Here is a 21,954-nt window from a genome sequence, read left to right as displayed (position 1 = left end):
GTGCCCTGTTGCCAGGCTTGGAAACATGTCTTGTTCTGTAGCAATTCTCTAATTTTTTTTTTACTACTGGTTAATGGGATTATTTGAATTCCCCGAAGAGGTGTTTGTCTACAAAATTGCAATCAATACAGAGAAAATTAGTACTTTCTACATGCACTTGAATGTTTGAAGGAACGGAGTGGTCCGAGGTCATAAACTATGTTCAGCAATTTTACATTTCTGAGAGTTTTCAAGGTCAGATTATACCAGCCTTTGAATTACAGCAGTTTACCTTATTACAAGGCCTGATGAAGATCTTCAAACTATTTCTGTATATTGTTTTTGTAGTGGCTTGTGACATTTTGGTCAATTATATGGTTTCTCTGTGTTTACCCTGTCTTATTTATACTAGCTCCAGTGGCTGTTGGACAATTATGAGACAGCAGAAGGAGTGAGCCTTCCCAGAAGCACGCTGTACAACCACTACCTACGACACTGTCAGGAACACAAACTGGATCCAGTCAATGCTGCTTCTTTTGGAAAACTAATAAGGTCAATTTTTATGGGATTACGAACCAGGAGATTGGGAACTAGGTTAGTACAAAAAAAAATGAGATCATCAACCAATCCCTCTTTTTCAAACTAAAGTAGTTTGGTATATCGTTTGAGCAAAAGTGCCTGGTTACAGATAACATCCAAAGAAAAAAATAAGGAAATAGCTCAGTTTATACAGTCTCTCATGAAGAGGTCATTATTCACTATGGATATTGCCAAAGCAGAGTGATGCGTTGTCTTAAACATAACCAAGCACAGCTTTGAGAAGAGCTGATTCTCAAATCATAATAGACATCAGCAAGTCAAACGGTTAGTGTAAGATTTACACATGGTGCCTTAAAGATGAAGATATATCACGGTTTTCTCTTTTTAAAAATCATCAGACTAGAGATGAATAAGTAATATAGTCAGTTGAAAACTATCTCTTGACTCTTGCAAAATTATATTGCAATGTCTTTATAAATAACTCTTCTGTTTGAATAGAGTAAGAAATTAAAGCTGAGTTTTTCTTTTCATTTCTGGAGATCAGTTAAAAATCATTTGGTGAACTTGAAAAATTGGGGAGTTTGAAGCCCTCAGTTAATACATGGCCTGTCTAACCCTTTCTTAGCCTTTTTTAAACTCTTGACTGTGAAACCGTATGTGTATAGAAATAAAAATATAGTGTGCTTTCATTGCACGGACACCAACAATGTGAAGAAGATTCTTAGTTTCTCGTTTCTTTCCTTTTGAAAGAGACATGAATGTTTTTACTAATCAAAATATGATGAACATAATACTTGGAACTGTAGAGCTTCACTTTTGCCTTTCTATAATTTTTACAGATTATCATAACATAAATACTTTAAGAAGCTGGGCAGAAGGATATGGATGTTTTTTATATCCTAATCTTACAGAACTCCATATTAAAAAGTATAAAAATAAAGATGCTACACTGTATAACATTTAGAGGATCTACCCCTCATTGATTTTTAAGTCACAGCTCCTAGTATTCTAGTAAAGAGTGTTTAATATTTGTAATAAAATAAAGAGATCCTTGGTCATTGGCTTCATTATAAATTTATGCTAAAAAAAAAAGAGAACATGTCAGCTTTATGGCATTGATGAGGTCTATGTGTATTCAAAGTATGAATTACTCCTTTCTGTTGCATTTCAAATGATTGTACAGCTTTCAGAATGCTGGAGGTTCAGTACCCTCATAAATATTTTTTCTTCTACCTATACTTGAAAAAATAGTATATTTTAAACTGGAGAATATGATTGTCTGTTCCAGCTAGAGGAACTGAAGCTTCCAATCCCTTGAAAAAAGCTCTTTGCTTCTCTCATATTTTTTTCCCAGAACCACAAAAATCATTATTTGGGCATCTCCCCTACTATCCCCTAGCCGAAGGCTCAGTAATTATGCATACCATCCCAATATTTTGAGACTCTGGCTTTATTCACCATTCTAATAGTATTGTTCTCCTTTCACTGCTAAGAGGGATTTCAGTGGGTCCTATTTTGAGGCTCCATTCAAACCTTGAAACACATCTTTAAAATAGAAAGGGACAAAATTGGGGTTGTTTGGGTTTGTGAATGAGTGGAATCCATACTCTCTAAGTACATATTACAATATTGCTGCCTTGACTTTCCAATGTTCTGTTGTTCCCCCTCACTGTGTAACAGTTGTGTCTCCTGTTCCTTATAAAACTGTCAATTAGAGATAGAAAGGAAAACCTAGAAGAATATGGAGAAAAGAAATCATATGGGGAAAGCTTAAGCAAATGTTATGTTACGAAGACAGCAGAACTCTAACTTTGAAACACTGACAATGATGAGGGCAAAGCACCAGAGAGTCTACCATGGAAAGTGGTGTAGCATTCATTTACTACTCCTGACCCAGACAACAGAAAGAAAATCAGTATTGAGAATCATGAGGCAAACTGGCTCAGATACCTTTTTTTTAATGAACTATGTGCATAACTGTTACTTGTTCATCAATAAAATAATCTGGTGAATTAATTCAAATCCAGACTAGACCTTTTCTCAACTTTATGAAGCAAAGTGATAAAATCACCATGTTCCTAAACAAAGGCAAATCAAGAGATACCTTTTGTTAGAACCCATCTGCAAAACAAGTTTTTAAGTAGAGAAGACCATGGAACATTCAAGTCTCCCCCAACCATCTCCCCACCAACCCAATGAAAATGCTGATTTGTAGGCAACGGAGAAGAAACTAGACACTTTATCTATTTCGGTCTACAAAGAGAGACGCCATTTTACCCTGTAGCTGTCATTGGCTATAGCCCCTATGGAATATCTACTGCTTCCCACCCCTACTTTACTTCCTACCTTTCTCCTGTTTGTAAAAGAGAAGACTACTAGTTGGTGTTTTTTGTTTTTATTTTTTGTTCTTTTCTGCAGTGGATTTTAGAGATAAGATCTAATCTCTACAAAAGTAGAAGGCCTTAAATTTTCATTATATTTTGCCAAAACTAGATAGATATTAAAATGCTCTACTTAAAAAAAATAGCAATATTATTTATATAATAAGATTTTAATGTCTTTGAATATATAGGCTTCATCTGATATATGTTCTTTAATTTTGGAAGTAAAATTCTGTTCTATTTTTACATAAAATATTTAATCCACACTCTTCTTGCATTTCTTTCTGTAAATGAAAGAAAAAAATGGAAAAAGCAGCTGATGTCTTGCTATATATAGACCTGTGAAAAACTATTTTCCCTTTGCAAAAATTTACATATTTAAAATGTTATTTTTGCAGGAATTTGCAAATTTCATTCAGAGCAAAACTTGGTCATTTCTAATAACAAACGTGGTCTTTCTCGTGAACATGGGGAAATTGTGACAGTTTTCATCTAGGTGGAAATTTGCCCATTTTCACAGAGAAATTTCCCCATGCTTGTTGTGACACATCTTATTCAGCCCACAAAACTGGTATGAATTCATTAGGACAGGGACTAATAGGATATGTTTCAAAATCAATGGATTAAATGCTTGCTTCCTTTTAGGTTTCAAAATAATAAATAGTAAACTTCACTACAACATTCTGTATCAGTGAAATTACCTTCACCATCCCTGCAGTAATAGAACTTGCAAAAATGGAGAATTTACCTGAGTCAGTAGAATCAAGATTTCTTTTCTTCGTTTTGTATAACCACTTTATAATAAATTCCCATTGAGCACACAACCCTTTATCCTGTTAATGAATTTTTAGTGGCCAGACCTTTTTTCCATCATTACCCCTTCTAAATTAAATGTAAAATACAAATTTGAGAAGTGTAACTTACATGGACTAAGTGGGCTACTGTACTAATATTTAAGTTTATGAGGAAAGACTTTCAGCAGGGCCCTGAGCCAACAGATTTGGAACCTTATTTTGATTTTTCATATGTAGCCACCATAAAGATATACAGGTGATCCAGAACAGGCAGGTCATAAATATATAATACAAATATGTTGCTTTTACCTCATCTTTCCCAATGTGAAGCCAAATGGACATCCTGTATGATTAATATTGGTTTGACTGACTTTCTGTGTCTCTAATGTTTGTTGTTCTTTTATGAAGAGGAAACTCCAAGTATCATTACTATGGGATTCGTGTCAAGCCAGATTCCCCTCTGAATCGTCTGCAAGAAGACATGCAGTATATGGCTATGAGGCAACAGCCTATGCAACAGAAACAAAGGTAGACTGGAATGATCCCTGACTTGTCCAAGCTATGTATTTCTTTAGTTGTGCAGTCTACTTTTTTCTAGAGCAAATACCTAAGTGTGCAAGAACATGGCTGTTGTCAGCGTGCTTTGCCCATGGACAGTTCTCAAATATGATGGAGTAGAGTTTCGTCCACCCTGTCTGTTTTCCAAATCTTTTTAAAATTTCTTATCCGACAACCTGTTTGGCCCCCTTTGTAAGTTAAATGTGATATCCCAAACTATGCAGCCAAGGAAACCAAACACAACACGTAAGGAGCAAACCCAAGCAAATCCACCTGCAGAAACTTGTATCGGGTGTTGGTGAGTTCCTTTCCTGCTGCTGGCAACCTCCCTCACTCTCCTTGACATAGTATGAATTCTGGCAAAATCTCTAGGACTTCTTACATTTTCTTTGAATCCACCTTTCAAAAATGAAGAATTGTGAGTATTAGAGCTATAAGAGGTCTCAAGCATTGATGGATGGATGGATGGATGGATGGATGGATGGATGGATGGAAGGAAGGAAGGAATCATAGATCTTAGAATTAAAAAGAAAAATACCTCAGTCTAGTCTGGCCTTGGGACAATCAAACCCTTAATAGCTCTGTTTTTCAGATAAATCTCAGAGAGGTTAAATGATTTGCATAAGCCCATACTGCTGTTACATAGCCATGAGGCTTCTAGTCTCATGTGGCTTATATTACAGTTTGGAGTAAATAAAATGAAAAATGAAAAAAAAAAAAATCTCTTCCTTTTTATCAGTATAGCTCAGCCATAATACTAGTTATAATTTTTCTTTTCAATTGAGCGTGCAGAATTAAGTAAGAGGAAGGAAGCCTGTACACACACAGGTAGTCAGATGATCTGTCCCATTCTGCCTGATTTGTTGATCTGGGATAATTAGCCAGTACCCTCCGCATCTATGCTAGCTCAGTTGGAAGCATTAGCTCTAAGTCACTGCCAGAGAAAGAATATATCACACAGTCCTTTCTTTCCATATCAGCAAGCACTGATTGCATCTCTGCCACCTGCTAGACCCCCATGTGCCCAGAGAAGACACAGTCTCTAACTTTGAGAAGTTAAGAAACTAGAAGGGGAGGCCTGCAGAACTTTCTTTCTTAAGTGACGCAGTCTGAGAGGTGCTGAAGTAAAGCTTTGATCCAGGAACTACTGAAATACAGAGGAATTTTCAGCAGACCCTGAGAGGAGGATTGAGAAGTGTCATAGAGTAAGTGCTGTTTGAGGGGGACTCAGAGGGATCAGGAAGAGGAGGACTCAGGCAGAGGGACTCAGGTAAACAGGAGCATGGGGGGTGGGGGGTAAAGTCCAGGATGTCCTTGGTAAGTACTGTGTGATTCGGTGAGGCTGACCTGGCAGAAGCAGAACTGAGAAGGTTGAGTTGCTCAGCAGAAGGTGAGATTTAAAACATACTTTGGTTCATAGCTTAGGGGATTCAGTTGTACTCGCAGCTTGTAAGTTTGTTCTTTGTGTGCAATATAGCTTTGAAGCTGTGTAGTGTAAGGCTTTGGAGCAAAACAACGAAACTTGTAGATTTATTTTATTTTATTTTTTTTAGAGAGATGACTTATTTAGTGGGAGTGGACTGGAGGTAAAGACATCTATTAAGTAGTTTAACATGATCATACTTTCTGGTGTTAGCGTTCCAGACTGAAGCGTCCTTTTGGGATTGGCTATTAAATGAAGGTTATCTCAGTGGTTTGATTCACAGGTCCCTGACCTTATTTTTTAAATTGCTAATTTCTGTCTTCTGGAGGTATAATCAGTGACAATATAAGGGCTCGGGAAAAAAAAAAATACAATAAGTCATATAACAGTCCCTTATATGGAGGTGGAGTTTGTGTGAATTGTAATAAAATGTTATTGTCTCGAGTTATGACTGTTGTCCACTGGTTAGCAGCGACACTTAGAGACTTCAGGTTCTGGTGTGTTCTCTGCACTTGTGCATTGCAGTGCTGCACAGTGGAGTGGTGGGGCCGAGAGCAAAACAAAGTCTGATTCAAAAATAACATATTAAAAAAAAATAACATATATTTGAGACACCTGGGTGGCTCAGTGGTTGAGCATCTGCCTTTGGCTCAGGTCTTGATCCCACATTGGGTTCCCCTCAGGGAGCCTGCTTCTCCGTCTGCCTATGTCTCTGTGTCTCTCATGAATAAATAAAATAAAATCTTAGAAAAAAAAACAAAAATGACATATATTCAATGTCAATTTAATTCAACTTAAATATAAACCAAAATCTGATAAATTGCACTAAAGATAGTTGAAGCTTACTTCTCCCCATGATTTACCTGCAAAGAATCCTAGCAAATTCTCATGGAAATGTACGTCTTCAAGGGATATTCTTTGCACCAAAGCCTGGGGTAGGGAAGTAAGACCTAGGACTTGGAAGGGTCTCTTTAAGAAACACATTCCAGAGCTCTAAAGCTAACAAGCCATGAAACTCTGCCTTCTCAGTCTAGCTATAATTGCTCTTAGAATTAGACATAATGTGGATGTATTTTAGGAAGCGATATAAAATTCTCAGGGAGGTTAATACATTGTACCAACTTTAGTTCCTTATAGCGTTTGCTTTCTTGTGAAATAAGGATGTTAGAGAACCAAAGTAGTACAGTAGACCCTTGAGCAACAGGGAGTTAGGGGCAGTGACTCCTGCTTGGTCCAAAATCTGGGTATAACTTATGACTCCCCGAAAAACTTAACTACTAATAGCCTAATGTTAACTGGAAGCCTTATATAAAGTCAATTAATGCATATTTTATATGGTATATGTGTGATATAGAGTATTCTTACAATAAAGCTAGAAAAAGGATATGTTACTAAGAAAATCATAAGGAAAATACATGTACAGCATTGTATTTATTGAGAATATTCTGTATGTAAGTGGATCTGCACAGTTCAAACACGTGTTCAAGGGCCAGTTGTACTGATTTTTTTTTTTTTTAAATGGTATGAGTTTTGGATTATGGGCACTGGTTTTTGGAATGGTGTCTTGCTAACTGATTGCATTGTTAGTGTTGCTGACCTCATAGACCCCTCACTGGGATTAGCAGGACAGAGGGAGGTTTCTGTTTTCTCTCTGAAGGATTCTACCAACTGGCCACATCATTGGCTTACAGTGAAGCCACTTACCCACTGTGCAGAAACACTTGGACAGAAGAGAGAGAGTTTCTCTCCCTAAGTCTGGATGTCAGGGTTAAGAGTATTTGTTGAAGGACCATGGAAAAAGAAAGTATCGTATCATTTGCTTTATGGCTTAAACTCACATGATTCTATTGAATATATTAAATTTCACATAAGAAGAGCCTGCCATTCTTGTTAAAACATAAGTGACATGTGAAAGGTTTAAAATATTTACAGCAGCCACTTGTATTTAATATTTTAGAATATTCAGATTGTTTAAATGCCTTGAGCATTAATGTATGCATCTACATGTGCACATCTTCCGTAGTATAAATTTATATGTTTTATGTGTCCTTATGGAATGAAAATTCAAGTGTATGTGGTGATAGAAGTGAAGTTTAGAGCTCAGTTGGTACATTTTTCTGTTAAGTTTGGAATCATAGTCGGAGAAGTAATAATGATTATTGTTCCGTATAAATTAATGATTTTAAACGCCTTTTATTTGGTATCTCATTTGAAGATTTGGTAGGGTAGTAGAGGAAATTTCTCCTAGTCTACAAATCTGATTCCCAGCAACACCACCATATGTAACATAGCCGTAAGTCTGGAAATAAACGGAAACAGCCTCTGATTGAAAAAACAGATGTCACAGAGCCCATAGTTGAGCTTAACTTGAGGATGAAGCCATCCATGTATCTAAGCTAAAGGACCAGATTAGAGCTCACTTGATTCATAGGCAATCATGAGATAGAACAGCTGGCAAGAGGAAATGTAATTGACAAGGTGACAAGGGTCTTCTGTTTGCTTTTGCATTAATCAGCACAGCAGTATGTGCACATTCAGTGGAGAGACAAGTGCTAGGGACAAGACCTAGATACTCCAGTAGTTTTGAGTATCCTCAGTCTAGTAACTAGAATCTAGTCTAACACGTGCAGTAACCTTGGCATATTGGCGACATTATAGGTAATCGAGAAGAGGCCAAGCATCCTGGCTAAGAAAGCAGGAGAATGTGTAATCATTTTTTTCTTTTAATATCTTCTGTTGAAAATATTTCATATGAAAATTACTTCTGCACTTAAATGTAATCTTCAGTTTCAAGGAAATTCACTCATGGATAATTTGCTTGCCCTAATTTAGACAATAAATAAATTAGGTTATTACAGAGCAAAAAGGAAATCAGTACTTCTCAGGTCTACAAACCAAGTAAAAATGTTTGCTGCAGTTTATTTTTAATATTTAAAAGGAGCACCTAGAGAGTGTTGGCATACATATTTGAATTATTCTTCCAAATCCTTGTAGCAAAAGTGGTGGAATGGAACCAAGTGCTTTTGACAATTTGCTAGGCTGTGTTTGATCCCAGTAGCCATTCTCAAAATATTAAGGTACATTTATCATTCCTTCAACAAACACATAACAACCAGCAGTTGCATACAGAATTGTCCATCACACTAAAAGAGATACTATAGAATCATAGAATGTTATAGCTGGAGGAAAGAGATTCCCCCAGTCCAGTTCATCCTCTTGATGAGAAAACTGAAGTCCATCATGGTAGATAACTTACCCACAATCATAGAACAACCAGGGCAAGAACCTAGTCCTCTTTTCTTTGTTCTTATAAGAATGCCACCTTCAAAGAGGGAAGATACTCAAGCAGAAACATACCCATGTAATACATTTTTGCACATGAAATAAAAGGAAAAATCACACTTTGGTTAGTATGTCCCAGCTAATGAGGACATGTGTCATCTCTTGCCTCTCTGAATGGTCTCTTCATAGAAATTGTATTCTGTGAAAGAAGGAACCGTTGTGGCACTGAGAGGAGGGAAACAGAGGCCAACTGGCAAGATGGTACAGCAGGGCTGCTTTTGCTTTGCTCTAGACAGATGTGAAAGCACACATGTTCCTAAGGAGTGAGAGGAGTGAGAGAGAATCCCTATTATTAGAAGACCTTCCATAAGGGGCCATCTAGGTGGCTCAGTTGAGCGTCCAGCTCTTGATTTTGGCTCAGGTCATGATCTTGGGGTCATGAGATCCCCACATGGGGCTCTGCGTATGGTGGGGAGTCTTCTTGAGATTCTCCCTCTCCCTCTGCTGCCCCACCACCCTGGCTCATTATATTCTTTCTCTCTCTCTCTCTCTCTCACTCTCTCTTAAATAAATCTTTTGAAAAAAAGAAGAGGAAGACCTGCCTTAATATAGACGTCACAGACTAGTGGAAAGAACCCCGTGTTTAAAATTGGGAAATAGGGTTGTGGGCATAGGCTGCTTCGGCACTTATACAGAGTGTGTGACTGAACTTCACCGAACCTTGGTTTCTCAATCTGCAAAATGGAAATTAATAGTAAACTACCTCACATTGTTCTGAAGTTCAGGTGGAAAAAAAAGTATATACAGAGTGTTTTAGTTTATATGTATTTATATATATAATACAGATATACATATATGTATATACATATATATATAATTGGAAACATTCAAGTATTAGGTAAATTAATATTGTTAATATGATTACATTTTGTGCCCGAGAGAACACTATTTCTTTAAGAATAAGGCTGTTTAAGAGAAGAATGAACCCTAGCAATTATGCAACTTCTGACTTCCCATTTCTTTATACCTTCAGGCCAGTGGTTTTTAGCTTTGATTGATGCTAATAGCTTATCCTCCTTTTCCTAGAACATGAATACCTGGGGATCATTACAGAGCTAAGCATCTAGGGCTGTTGCATTGCCCTGAGGCAGCTAAGGGGTGGCGGGTGTCTTGGGTGGGAAGGTGATCAGGTGCCTGTGCCTTTGGCTTTTGGAAACAAATGAGGAATCTTGGCACTGAAGAATTTAATGTTCACTGTGCCACTATGGCAGTCCCTGATGTAAAGATAGTTTCCACCAAAGATTAGAGAATCAAAATTAATCACGATTCAGTAATTATAAACTATAGTAATTCGTGTAAAGTTGTTAATGGTGACAGTCACCACTTGTCCTCCTGATAAATGTTTATTGAGCATTTTAAATGTCCTTCAATAAGCACTCTATGCAAGATCTCATTTGGCAATTACATGGGCTATTTACTGATAAGGAAATTGAGGCCCATTTAATTTTGCTATATGCGAGAAGCTCACTAATTTGTTTTTCCTTAGACAGAGCCTCAGGTGGTCCTCTTCTGGGGTTGTTGCCCTCTTGACATCAGGTAGAGTCAGGCTGTTATTTTTCCAAAGAAAGGAGGAGTGGGGGCATCCCTGTAGAATCAGTTTAACAGGAAGGGCGAGCAGTAGAGGTTTGTAGCAAGACCGTACCAGTTCTATTCATTAATCCCAAATTGGCTTTGTGATGAGGACCCATTGAAGAAATTCATGAGAAGAAAATAGTGTCTGCCTCTTTAAACATGACACCCTCAGCACCTTAAGAGAGCACCAAGCACATGGTCAGTACTCTTTCAATATTTGTTAAAGGAATGAATGACCCCCCCAGTTTTTATTTTAGCAGACAGCTTCAACCTCCTCCTTTCCCTACATCTCCCACATTTTCTACTAAAACTGCTGCAATCAGTATAGCTACCCCATCAGAATTTAATTTTTCCCTCCTCTCCTCACCCAATTATAGATGTAGAGCTAATGAAGAGGCAAGTACTTCAAGAGCCACCAACAAGAATTGAAGAGACAGAGTAACTGTCATTAACCAGCAGGGTTGATGTTCGAAGTCATTTAGACACAGACCTATTTAGTGTGACATCAAGGAGTCAGTTCATATTCTGAAAAAAAGGCATTCTCAGCATTCTGTATTTTCCTCTGTTCATTTTTTACATGGTTTCAGACCTCAAGTCATCTCAAGATTTTCTGGAACAGTTGTTCCAAAGACAATCTCAAGATTCCAGTAGAAAATGTTAGCTTCTTGCCCTGATTATGAGCTCAACATTTAGATTTGTTCATGCAGATCAGGATTGTGTACTTTCTAGAATTACAAAGACTGTTGACCTATGCAGTTGAGATTTTGCATTTTGCATTTTGCCTGTGCATTTTTCCCCTGTTTCAGGGGGTCTTTTCTAAATGTTTCATTTAGTCCATTGAAAATCATGGTACGGCTAAATATAATAAATACAATACAGTAATTATGGGCCATCCTTTGCCTTTCCTTGGATTCCTTTAATGTCTGTACATGTGAGATTATTGACAGAATTAGATATTATTTTACAGTAGAGTTCCAGCTGTCCAAGTTCTAAATAACAGCTATGACTAACCCCATGGGGGAAGATTCCTAACAATTTTCCGTGTTTTCTGTGTTAGTGACAGGTTTCATGCATACACTCCGCTATTAAAGCATTAGACTTTCTTTGATTTCTTAATCATTAACAACTTTAGCTTTGATTGCCCATGGAGCTGCAAGCTGTTAAAATTATCATTTGCCTCTTACTAATTTGGAAACCAAGAGCTGTTTCTTCATTTGATGAAGCACAGGTCTTTCTCAGAGCATTGTACAACTGAGGGGCACTAAGAATCTAGTGTAAGATTTTAAACATATTGATTCTGCAAAAGAAATGGGATGAAGAGAGAAAACACTCTTAAATACTTAAAGAGTTCAGTTTGCTTAAAGGATTCAACAAAGAATTTTTTTCAACAGAAAGTGTCTCTGGTTTTTATGGTTTAATGTTTAAATGGTACCTTATGAGGAATTGAAAGAGGCAGGAAGTCTGAGAACTGGGTTTCCGTTATAAAAGGTCAGTTGAAATTCAACCAGGGTTCACATAATGTTGATGCTCCAGTAAGTGAATAGAATGTAAAAAAAAAAAAAAAAAAATCCTGGAAAAATTTTGTTTATACACAGCCTTTTCGAAACCATGCCCCTGCAGTGCTTTCCCCATAGTAAATACTCAATAAGAATGTTTGTTAAATTAATGTGATACATGTTACCATCAATTGGTGGCATGATAAAATGAAGTGTGTTACCTAGAGCATTCATTTATTCATTTATTATCCACTCAGTGATATTTCTTTATATTCCAAATGTAGTTTCTTGGGCACAAATTGAGAATTGAGCACTTAGTTTATAAAAAAGGACTTTTCTCTGACATGAACGTTGGGCTGAAGGAAGTTACATTGGGCTAAGGGTCTCCTGTGGTTCTGTGCAGGCTCCCCAAAGAAATATCTGGGAGGCTCGTTAAGGTTGTCAATTGCTGAGCCCCATTTTAGAGATTTTGCTGGGTAGATCTAGGCTGAGCCTAGCATTTGAGCTTTTTGAAAAGCTACCCAGGTACTGATACACATTTAGGTTTCAGGACCTAATGTCTGATGATATCATCTGTAACTGTTCCTTCTATGAAGAATCACTTACCACAGATCTTGTTCAGCCTATTTGTAATGTGGCTTTTCTTGACTTCCTATTAAACTTTCTCCTCAGAGTTGGGTCTTCACAATTCTGAGGAGATGGTAGTGATAGAATGTTTTCCTTAGACGAATCATCAGGAAAATGAACATCTAGCTTTCCTCTGTCTGGTGTTTCTGATTTTCTAGAGATTCTGTTGAAGGGCCAGTCCCCTGTCAAGCAAGGCACTGAGTATTGCCATTAAGTGACTTATGACTTAAGACAAAACAGGAAAAGCAAAAATCAACATTCCCAAGGAGCTCTCTCAGACTTAGAGGCTCACAGGAATACTCCTCTTGTCTCTGAGCCAGATTCTTGCCCGTCCTGAAATCATTATGGCCCACACTGCTCTCAGACTTGTCTGAGGAGATTCAACAAAAAGTTCTGGTCTATAGAGGTCCTACTGGCAAGGCAACCAAACTGTATCTGTTCGATCCACTGTTAACCTTGCTACTCTTATGGTTGGAATAAATCCACTCATTTCCCAGCTCTTACTATACTTCTTTTTTCCCCCCTTTACCTTTCCTGTATAGGATCGGTTCTTGAGTACCGACTGACCTGCCCAGTTTCTGCAGAATTTACCAACTTCCTTTTTATCTACAAGCTAATCTTGATGTATTTTCCATCTCCTGTATAATATAGTGTACTTCTAATCAGTGCTTCCCACTCAATATCATTATTATGAAGCATAATCATACATTAATTATGTGTTCTGATTTTGAGTGCTTATTAAAAATATCATATTTCTTTCCCTTAGGAACTTCCTCTGTCTCCATCTTTCTGAGGAAGCAGATAATTTTGCTTGTGGGCTACAGGCTTGATGAGTACTGTGTGCAAGTAGATTGTGACACACCATCTGTCCTCTGAAAACTTACACTCTAAAAGGAATACACATCATTTCCTTCTATGGTTAAATTTGACCTCGACATTTGTGCTTAGGAAGCATGCATGGTACCCTAGATGCTGTGCAGGACAAGGGAAGCTTGATAAAGCACAGCTGGGCAAAGTCTCAAAATTACTCTTGAATTCCATATTAAAATTTAATAGAATTGAAGTCAGTAGGTAATACTTCCATTTTCCCTTCTGCAAGGTAAAAAATTCAAATCCTTTTAACCATTTCTGTTTATTAACTCCATGGATCCCAAACTCCATTAAATTAAGTAGAGAAACACATTTAAAGAGTTTTAGCTTATTCTATTAGTGGTATAAAATTTCATACCTGAAAAAGGGGGATTAAAATCAAATGAAGCTTTGAATGGATTGGATGAGGAACTTCCCCAAGGATGAAATCATTCAAGTCTTCCAGAATAGAATGGTTGGCAACTGCTTCCCCACATGAGTACTCCAAAGTCCTTGCCCATCTTTTTCACCTCTCTAGAATGATTTTTTAAGGACGGAAAAAATAATAATAATTCAGTTTTTCATAAATGGCACTTCCAGCACATTATAGTACTAACCTTTCTGTCATCACTTGGTATGGCTCCTACGAAAAGGCACTTTGAGATTTTTTTTTTCCATTAACTAAAAAAAATAGATTTGAATTGTTCGGTGTCATTAGAAAATAACAATCCACATTTGGGTGGCACAGGGCCATGATGAAGATGATAACACAGATGAAGTGTGTTGCCCTCTTTTTCTACCCTGTTCACCTTCTGACTTTACGTTTGCTTTTCGTAGTTCTCTGTGAGATACTGTCACAGAAGAAATGAATGTAAATGTCATGCTGAGGGACTACAATTTTTCCTGCAAGTTTTGTTTATCTAAGTTCTAATGAATAACATTCAAGATTGAGTCATTTCCTAATGCAGCCCGACCATTAGTTTGCACGATGTCTCATCAGGTCCATTCATCTCATATTTGTCATCAGAGTGCAGGTGCCTTTAGGTACACCTTGTTCATGTACCAGGGACACTGTTTTATTTACAGTAATTTCATATCAGTGATGCAGTTGACTTACGATATTAATGTTAGAGTTGTGTCTGGGTGGAGAGAATATTAGATGGTTTTGTTTATAAATATAATTAGAAATGGAGAAAAATGGGAGAATAAACAAAGTGAATGCTGTCTGTAGGTACTAAGCTTATGGTAGATTTTAATCTTTTATGTTCTTCTGATTTTTTTTCCTAAATCTCTAACATGAAGTAAATGAAACCTTAGAAGAAATTATAGTTGTTTCATATTTTGTATTTGCTCATCTTAGGAGACTTGCCCAAGCTTTTGTTCATGTGTGCTGTTTCTCTCCCAGCGGCCTTCCCTTCTCATCCATGCTGCTGGAGCCTGTTTTCTCTGTCTTAGTGGGAGAGTTCACGAGTTTGTATAACTAGGACCAAAAGATAAATGCATGCCTGGAGCTGACTTTGATTCTTTTTATTTTTTAAATTTGGTAAACCTAGGTTTGTAGGTGGATTCTTGCATGTATTTTGCTGCGAGCTGATGTGTACAGTCTTTGTATTTGCAGACGAGGGTATGGGTCAATGGAGATGATTGTGTTGAGATGCATAGGAGGCTTTAGGAATTATGAAAAAGAGTATGGTAGTTTCTGGCCTTATCCTGGATGAGAGATATTAATTCACTGAAAGCCATTCATTAATATTTCTCAGGCCCCAGCTCCTTGATCGTTACTTCAGATTAAGGTCCCAATGTATTTCAGGTATTTCCTCTTGATCCATTGGCCCATTAAAAGTTATGTTCACACTGCATGTAATCACAGGCATCTTTACCACCTCTGTCTGAAGAAATGCCTCCTAATTCTTTTGTTCTTAGACAAATTTCTGAATTTTCAAAAACTAGCCCCCTTCCCAAGTCTCTCCTCCCTTTTGCTTTTCACAATTGAAAAGAATTCTTCATCCTAACTTTATGAGACTGTCAGGAAGAAACAATCCTCCAGCTATGATGAGACGTTAAAGAAAGGAGAGTAAAATCAGATGCCTTGGGAGTTTTGTATAGTGCAAAAAAACAAGGAATAATGTGATTTATTTGTTTTCTCCCATCTAAAATTTTTAGGTACAAGCCTATGCAGAAAGTGGATGGGGTTGCAGATGGTTTCACAGGAAGTGGTCAGCAGACTGGCACATCTGTTGAACAAACTGTAATAGCCCAAAGTCAACATCATCAACAGTTTTTAGGTATGTTAAGGTGTATAAAACATTGTATAGTTGTATAGTTGCTACTAAGATGTTGAAAACCAGAGCACAATAGTGTTTTCTCCAAGCACTGTGTCTATCATGAATGCTAACTACACAGAAAGATTTGTGTGTGTGTGTGTGTGTGTGTGTGTGTGCTGCAACTCTGCATATCGTAATAATTTTAGATGATTTCTACTTTTTCCCTGTTCACTAGAGCTTCTCAAAAAAACCTCAAGCTGTGTAGGACTTCTAAATGCATGTGAATTAAAGACTCATAGCTGTGAAGTTGTTGTGCAGAATTTGTATTAACTGGGCTTTTGTGATCAAAGTTGCATCTTGTTTTCTTTCAGTAGTTAACTCCAAGTGCCAAGGAGAATTCTCATTTCCTGGGTACAGAATTGTAAATGTGTAGTCTCAGGTTAGAAAAAAAAATTGTCATCAACTTTTCAGAAGACAGTTATTCTTTTAAGTTGATCACAATATATCCTATTTCTGTAATTTTGTCGATGCTATACATGTTGCTTGTTATTTAAAGAGCTAGGAAGTGAAGCTTGAACAATCTGCCTATTCCTGTCATAGCTACAGGTGCAAAACATGGCACTCTAATCCACAACTCTTCTAGAAATGAATATGCATAGCTTCCTTACAACAGATCAAGATAAACACAAGCTATCAAACAATGCACGTGTGTATGTATTTTGTGTGTGCATGTGTTTGTCGGTGTGGGCTTTCTGACAAACAGCTGAAAAGGACTCTCAAGTCAGAATAGCTGCTGAAGTTGAAAACGTTCTGGCAACATTTCCCAAACTGGAGTCCTTGTGTGTACTCTTTAGAGTCTTGAGCTGTCAACGAGAGTTGTTGGGTTGTTTTTTTCTTTTTTAATTTTCTGTTTTTACTTCTATTAAAATCTGTAAAGAAATAATAAAAGCCTGTTCTGGATTATCTAGAAGAGGAGACCAAATACTGTCCTGCAATTTTAGTTTACATGTTTATATTTGAATTCATGATGAAGTAGGCATCAAAGTGCATGGTGTTCATTGTCCAGAGCTAGCTAGTGAGAAAAGAACAGGGAGAAACTTACTATGTAAATTACATAAATTATGTAATTCATCCCAAGCTCTGTGTAGTGGAAAGTTCCACAGCTCATTTGAATATAGAAGAGTAATGGTAGAACCAGCCACCACAAAATACCTGTTGGTCTAGGTCTGTCAAACCCAAAAGATCTGGGCCATGGCACTTAATACCATATTCATGTTGCAAGAGGTAATTTAGTTATAGGACACTGGCATCATCCATCATATCAAAATAACGTTGTTTAGTTTAATGTGATTTTTGTAGTTTTATTTGGGCTCATTCCATAGCTTTTTTGGTTTATGATGATACAAGGTACATGAGCATCATGAGTTTAAAGCTAAGGTTTTTTTTCTTATATATTCTTGAGTAACATAATAATGAAATTAGTATAATTGATACTGGCCAGCTCGAGGTACCTTTCTTTTAATAGGGGCCCTCCGTTGGGAGACACGATGGTATATTATTTCTAGTATTAATCATAGTGAAAATTTAGTTCCTCCATGGTTTTCAAGTTCTTCCTCTATTCTTTTGTACTGATGTTGCTATATTTTGTTTGAAAAACACTATGAAAAGTTCTTAATTGTTGGACCTCTGGTCTTCACATTCCCCTCCCCCCACCTTTTTTTAGTCTATTTAAAATTTCCCCTCATTAATCTGTAATTGGCACAATCCACAATAGTTTTTTTTCTGTTGTGTTGTCATGGCAACAGATGCATCTCGAGCACTTCCAGAGTTTGGAGAAGTTGAAATCTCTTCTCTGCCAGATGGTACTACCTTTGAGGATATCAAGTCACTGCAGAGTCTTTATCGAGAGCACTGTGAGGTAAGTTTTTTCAAACGCAGTAGGAATGCACGCTAAGTTTTGCCAGACAACTTGCTAAAAACAAAATAATCCAGCTAATTCCTAGAGGACAGGAGAAGTTAGTTCATATATATCTTTGAACACTGAGAAGTTCATCTTTCTTCTTGTCTGAAGAAATGAGGGTTGTGGGAAAGGGAGAATAAATTTCACTGCCCATCTTCTTAGCCTATCCTGATCCAAATCCTTTGACACAGCAATTCCCCTTCTAGGTACCTACCCTAGAAAATATGTAATATGGGTGGAGACATTATATGTGTACAAGGAAAGTTGCTACATTATTGTTTTTAGTGCGAAAGATTGGTTATAGTTTCAACATCTAAAAGGGAACTGAATAAATAAAACATGGTACAGGGACGCTGGGGTGGCTCCGTGTTTGAGCCTCTGCCTTCAGCTCGGGTCATGATCCCAGGGTCCTGGGGTCTGACATCAGGGAGCCTGCTTCTCCCTCTACCTGTGTCTCTGTGTCTCTCATGAATAAATAAATAAAATCTTTTTTTAAAAAAAAGATACAGTCTCTAGAGTGGAATACTATGCAGCCATTAAAACAAACAGACCCTTCTAAATGTACTAATGTAGACTAACTTCCGGGATTTATTTTTGAGGGAAAAGCAAGATATAAAACAGGCATATATAGTATAGTATCATTTGAGTGAAAAACAACATGTATACAAATCTTTCCAGCAGAAAGAACAAAATGTTAATGTCTTAATGGTTGCCTTTGTGAAGGAAACTGAGTGACTGGGAGTTGGGGGAAGAGCCCCTAATTTTTCAAAATCCCTTTTGACCTTTTGAATTTTATACCATAATTGTGTATTTCTATCAAAAATATTTTCTGGAGGCGTGCCTGGCTGGCTCAGGAGAGCATGCAGCTTTTAACCTCGACCCCACACTGGGTGTAGAAATTACTTAAATAAATAATTAAACTTTAAGAAAAAAAAAGGAAAAAGATACTATTTAGAAATGTTTAATGAAGGATTTTAGATGTTCCTTCCAGGGATTATTATGGGGCTAGTTTTGTTTTGTTTTTGTGGTTATTAAAGATTCTCTTGGTATTATTCCATCTCTGCTTCTACTCCTTTCCTGAGGATTCCCCACCAGAACTGGCTCATTGTCTCCAGGAGGTGAACTCCCTCAGAGCCAGCGTTTTAATATACCTGCAGCTCACCTGGTAGAAAGGCTAACAGACTGAAATAAGAATTATTTTAAGTGCCTCTCCTTTTGAAAGAGGAATACTGTTTAGAATTTGAGTAGCTTTATTCCAGGGCTATTTGTGATCTGCTTAGGAGTAAAAGATATTCCTTTGGGTTTCATGGGCAGTCGTCCTGACTGCTGACAATGCAGTATGCAGTGAGAAGTCTCAGCTCATAGCATTCACAGATTTTTTTTTCCCACTCCAGAAATACAAACTGCTTGAGTGAATCCGAGTGCTTGTCAAGGGTGCTGGATTATTAACAACCAAGGGCGAGTTCTCTCTTTATTAACAAACCATGTGCCAAAAGTGTTTTTCAACATGTCCTGCCAATTTGTTCCCAGAATTTCTTGGAATGTTGAAAGACACTTAATATTCATCTCTCTTGGACTACTGCACTTCTCCCAACATTAGAGGGTTTCTGGATGAGCCTTATGTACCTAGAAAAAAAAAGTCTTTCTTTGTACATGAATATCATGTATATTCAATAAAGATATATATAAAGATTCTCTAAGCAGTTTCTCATTTCTCTGTGCTCAGGTGCATCTTGCTTTAAGCAAGCCAACCTACAGAAACAAAATTTGGGTTAAGTTTCTTTTGTTTGTTCAAAATATAAATTGGAGCATGATTATTTATATTACTGAAGAATGTACAGTAAGCTTATTCTAAGTAGAAAACACCAATAAGACAAAAGATGAAATTATCTTTTGGATTACAAAAATTTCATTAACATACCAACATTCAGGAATAGTCTATATGAAGAGGTATGGACGCGTATGGTAATCAGTATATGTGGGAAAGAGCAGTCCCTAGAATGATCCCCACTTATTTCAGTTACCGGCATTCATGCCGTCGCTTGTGAGGCACAAGCAGCATATATGAAATAAGAATCCTAATTATTTCTTCATCCTGAACCTCCAAACTTTTGAAGTACAGGTGTTCAGTCCCATATCCCATCCTGTAAATAGCCACTTGCCCTAAGCCAGTACAATAAGGATTATTTAAAAATACATTTGCCTATATATTTTAGTCTGAACATATTTGAAAGTAGGTGGACAAATGGTAAAATGTTTTATTCATTTGTAGAAATGTCTCAAGTGAGACTGATGTGAATGTCCTTTTCAAAGCAATTATTTGAGATTACTTAATTTGGAGAGATACTGAATTTAAGATGCACCGAATTCTTCCCTTGCCTAATCTTTCTCATATTCCATATAGTTAATGTTTTTAAGGAAGATTAATATACCTTTTTTTGCCTGTTTTTGGAATTCTCACAATTTGCTTATCAAAGCTATTTCATAAGATTCCCTAGTTTTTTTTATGGAAGGTACAAGTATAATTTTCTTGTTATAAGAAAAGTTGCTGCAACAGTAATTGGTTTTATTTTTAAAAAAGCTTAGCATTCTTACAGCAATCTCACAGATAGCGATATGTAGGTATTATATATGGTATTAGTAGTTGTTTTATTAATAGATAGCTCTTGGAATGTGCTGAAGGTACAACTGAGAAAGCAGTATAATAATTTGCCTCAGGGTGCCTGGGTAGTGCAGTTGATTGAGTGTCTGACTCTTGGTTTCAGCTTAGGTCATCATCTGGGGTCGTAAGCGCGAACCCTCTGTCCAGCTCCATGGTCAGCACAGAACGGAGTCTGCTAAAGTTTCTCTCTCCCCCTCTCTCTGTCCCTCCCTGCACTCACTCACTCATGTTCTCTCTCTCTCTTTCTCTCTCTCTCAAAATAAATACATCTTGAAAAAATAGTAATTTGCCCCTTTGACAACATTTCTGCCTGGGAGGAGGGCCATCTATCTGCCTTTTACCTTCCAGGCTTACACTTGCATCTTTATTGTTACTAATAATCAAAGAGTGAGGAGTGTGTTAATTAACATGCCCCCAAACACATTTTCCTTAGTGTTTGAATTTGTCTCAGAGTGTGCTTCTATAGAACATCAGTTATTCTCCGTATCATACAGAGGGCCACAGATTTATATGGGTGGCACAGACTCTAGAATTATGAAGTTAAGTTTCCTCCTTTTGCCTTAACTACCCACATTGAGTCTCTCGATTGCCCCCTGTTGTCTCCTTGCTTCTAGGAACTTTGTAGATCTCGATGGGGCTGCTTTACCTGGGCTCATTCTCAGTGCTCATGACATCAAACACATTATGGTGATGACTTCTGTCTTTTATGCTCAGAATAATCACAGAGTCACATGTTCTTTGCACAAACAAGTTATTCTTTGGTTTTTTGACTGCTTTTATCTGAAGGCGAATTTATAAACTAATTGCGATGGCAGGGTGAAATTAAATATGATCATCAAAATTTAATGAAGGGGGCAAATTTTAGCATCATCAAAAAATAAAATGTCTTTGATGCAGCTGGGAAATGGTTCTGGGAGATAAAATGAAGCAGAAGGAGGAGATGAGGGCCCTGCCCCCAAGGTTAGAAGAAGGGGGAGTCTTAAAGCTGCTCTCTAAAGGGAATGAGCAGAGATGGGATGGAAGTGAAAGCATGGCTTGACCAAAGAGGTGCCCTTTTCCTGCCTGGACAGGTGGCTGTCTTCTGAAGGCCAGCCTCATTGAGTTCCTCCCCCAGCCTCTGGTGGCCTGGGGACACTCTAGAATCATGGTCAGTGGCCCTGGGACAGGGTCATTTAGTCTTGACTCTGCCACCTGCAGGCAGGCAGCCTCACACCCTTCCCTTCTGCCCTCTTTGATGGCCATTGGCACCCCTGAGCCACTGGGGACTGTGTCCCTTTCGGTCTAAGAATGGGAAGTATGGTAGCAGCGTGGTGGCAGAAGGAAGCAGCGTGTGAATGAATGGCAGCAGAGTAAGAGAAGACAATGGAGAGGAAGGGACGAAAGTGAGAAAAAAGAGAGGTTAACATAAGGACATGTGGCCGTGATGGGAGGGATACACATCATCCCATTCATCTTTCCAGAGTTACATGCTCCCTGCCTAAGCTCTTCGGTCCACCTGCTTCCATTG

General features: G+C 37.6%; 1 protein-coding gene across 37 annotated transcripts in view; it reads left to right on the top strand.

Annotated features, from left to right (window-relative positions):
* Window positions 1–21,954, top strand: part of RFX3 (regulatory factor X3) — a 287,131-nt gene that overhangs the window by 211,715 nt on the left and 53,462 nt on the right. For all 37 annotated transcript variants that reach the window (XM_077908536.1, XM_077908547.1, XM_077908603.1 and 34 more), the window contains 4 exons: window positions 392–573; window positions 4,103–4,222; window positions 15,725–15,846; window positions 17,631–17,743. In XM_077908536.1, coding sequence (XP_077764662.1) covers window positions 392–573; window positions 4,103–4,222; window positions 15,725–15,846; window positions 17,631–17,743 — 537 coding nt within the window. The remainder of the gene's footprint in view (window positions 1–391; window positions 574–4,102; window positions 4,223–15,724; window positions 15,847–17,630; window positions 17,744–21,954) is intronic.

Source organism: Canis aureus, chromosome 1 (genome assembly GCF_053574225.1).
Source record: "Canis aureus isolate CA01 chromosome 1, VMU_Caureus_v.1.0, whole genome shotgun sequence".
Taxonomy (NCBI): Eukaryota; Metazoa; Chordata; class Mammalia; order Carnivora; family Canidae; genus Canis; species Canis aureus.
The sequence above is the reverse complement of the archived record's forward strand: the minus strand, read 5'-3'. Positions and strand labels throughout refer to the sequence as shown.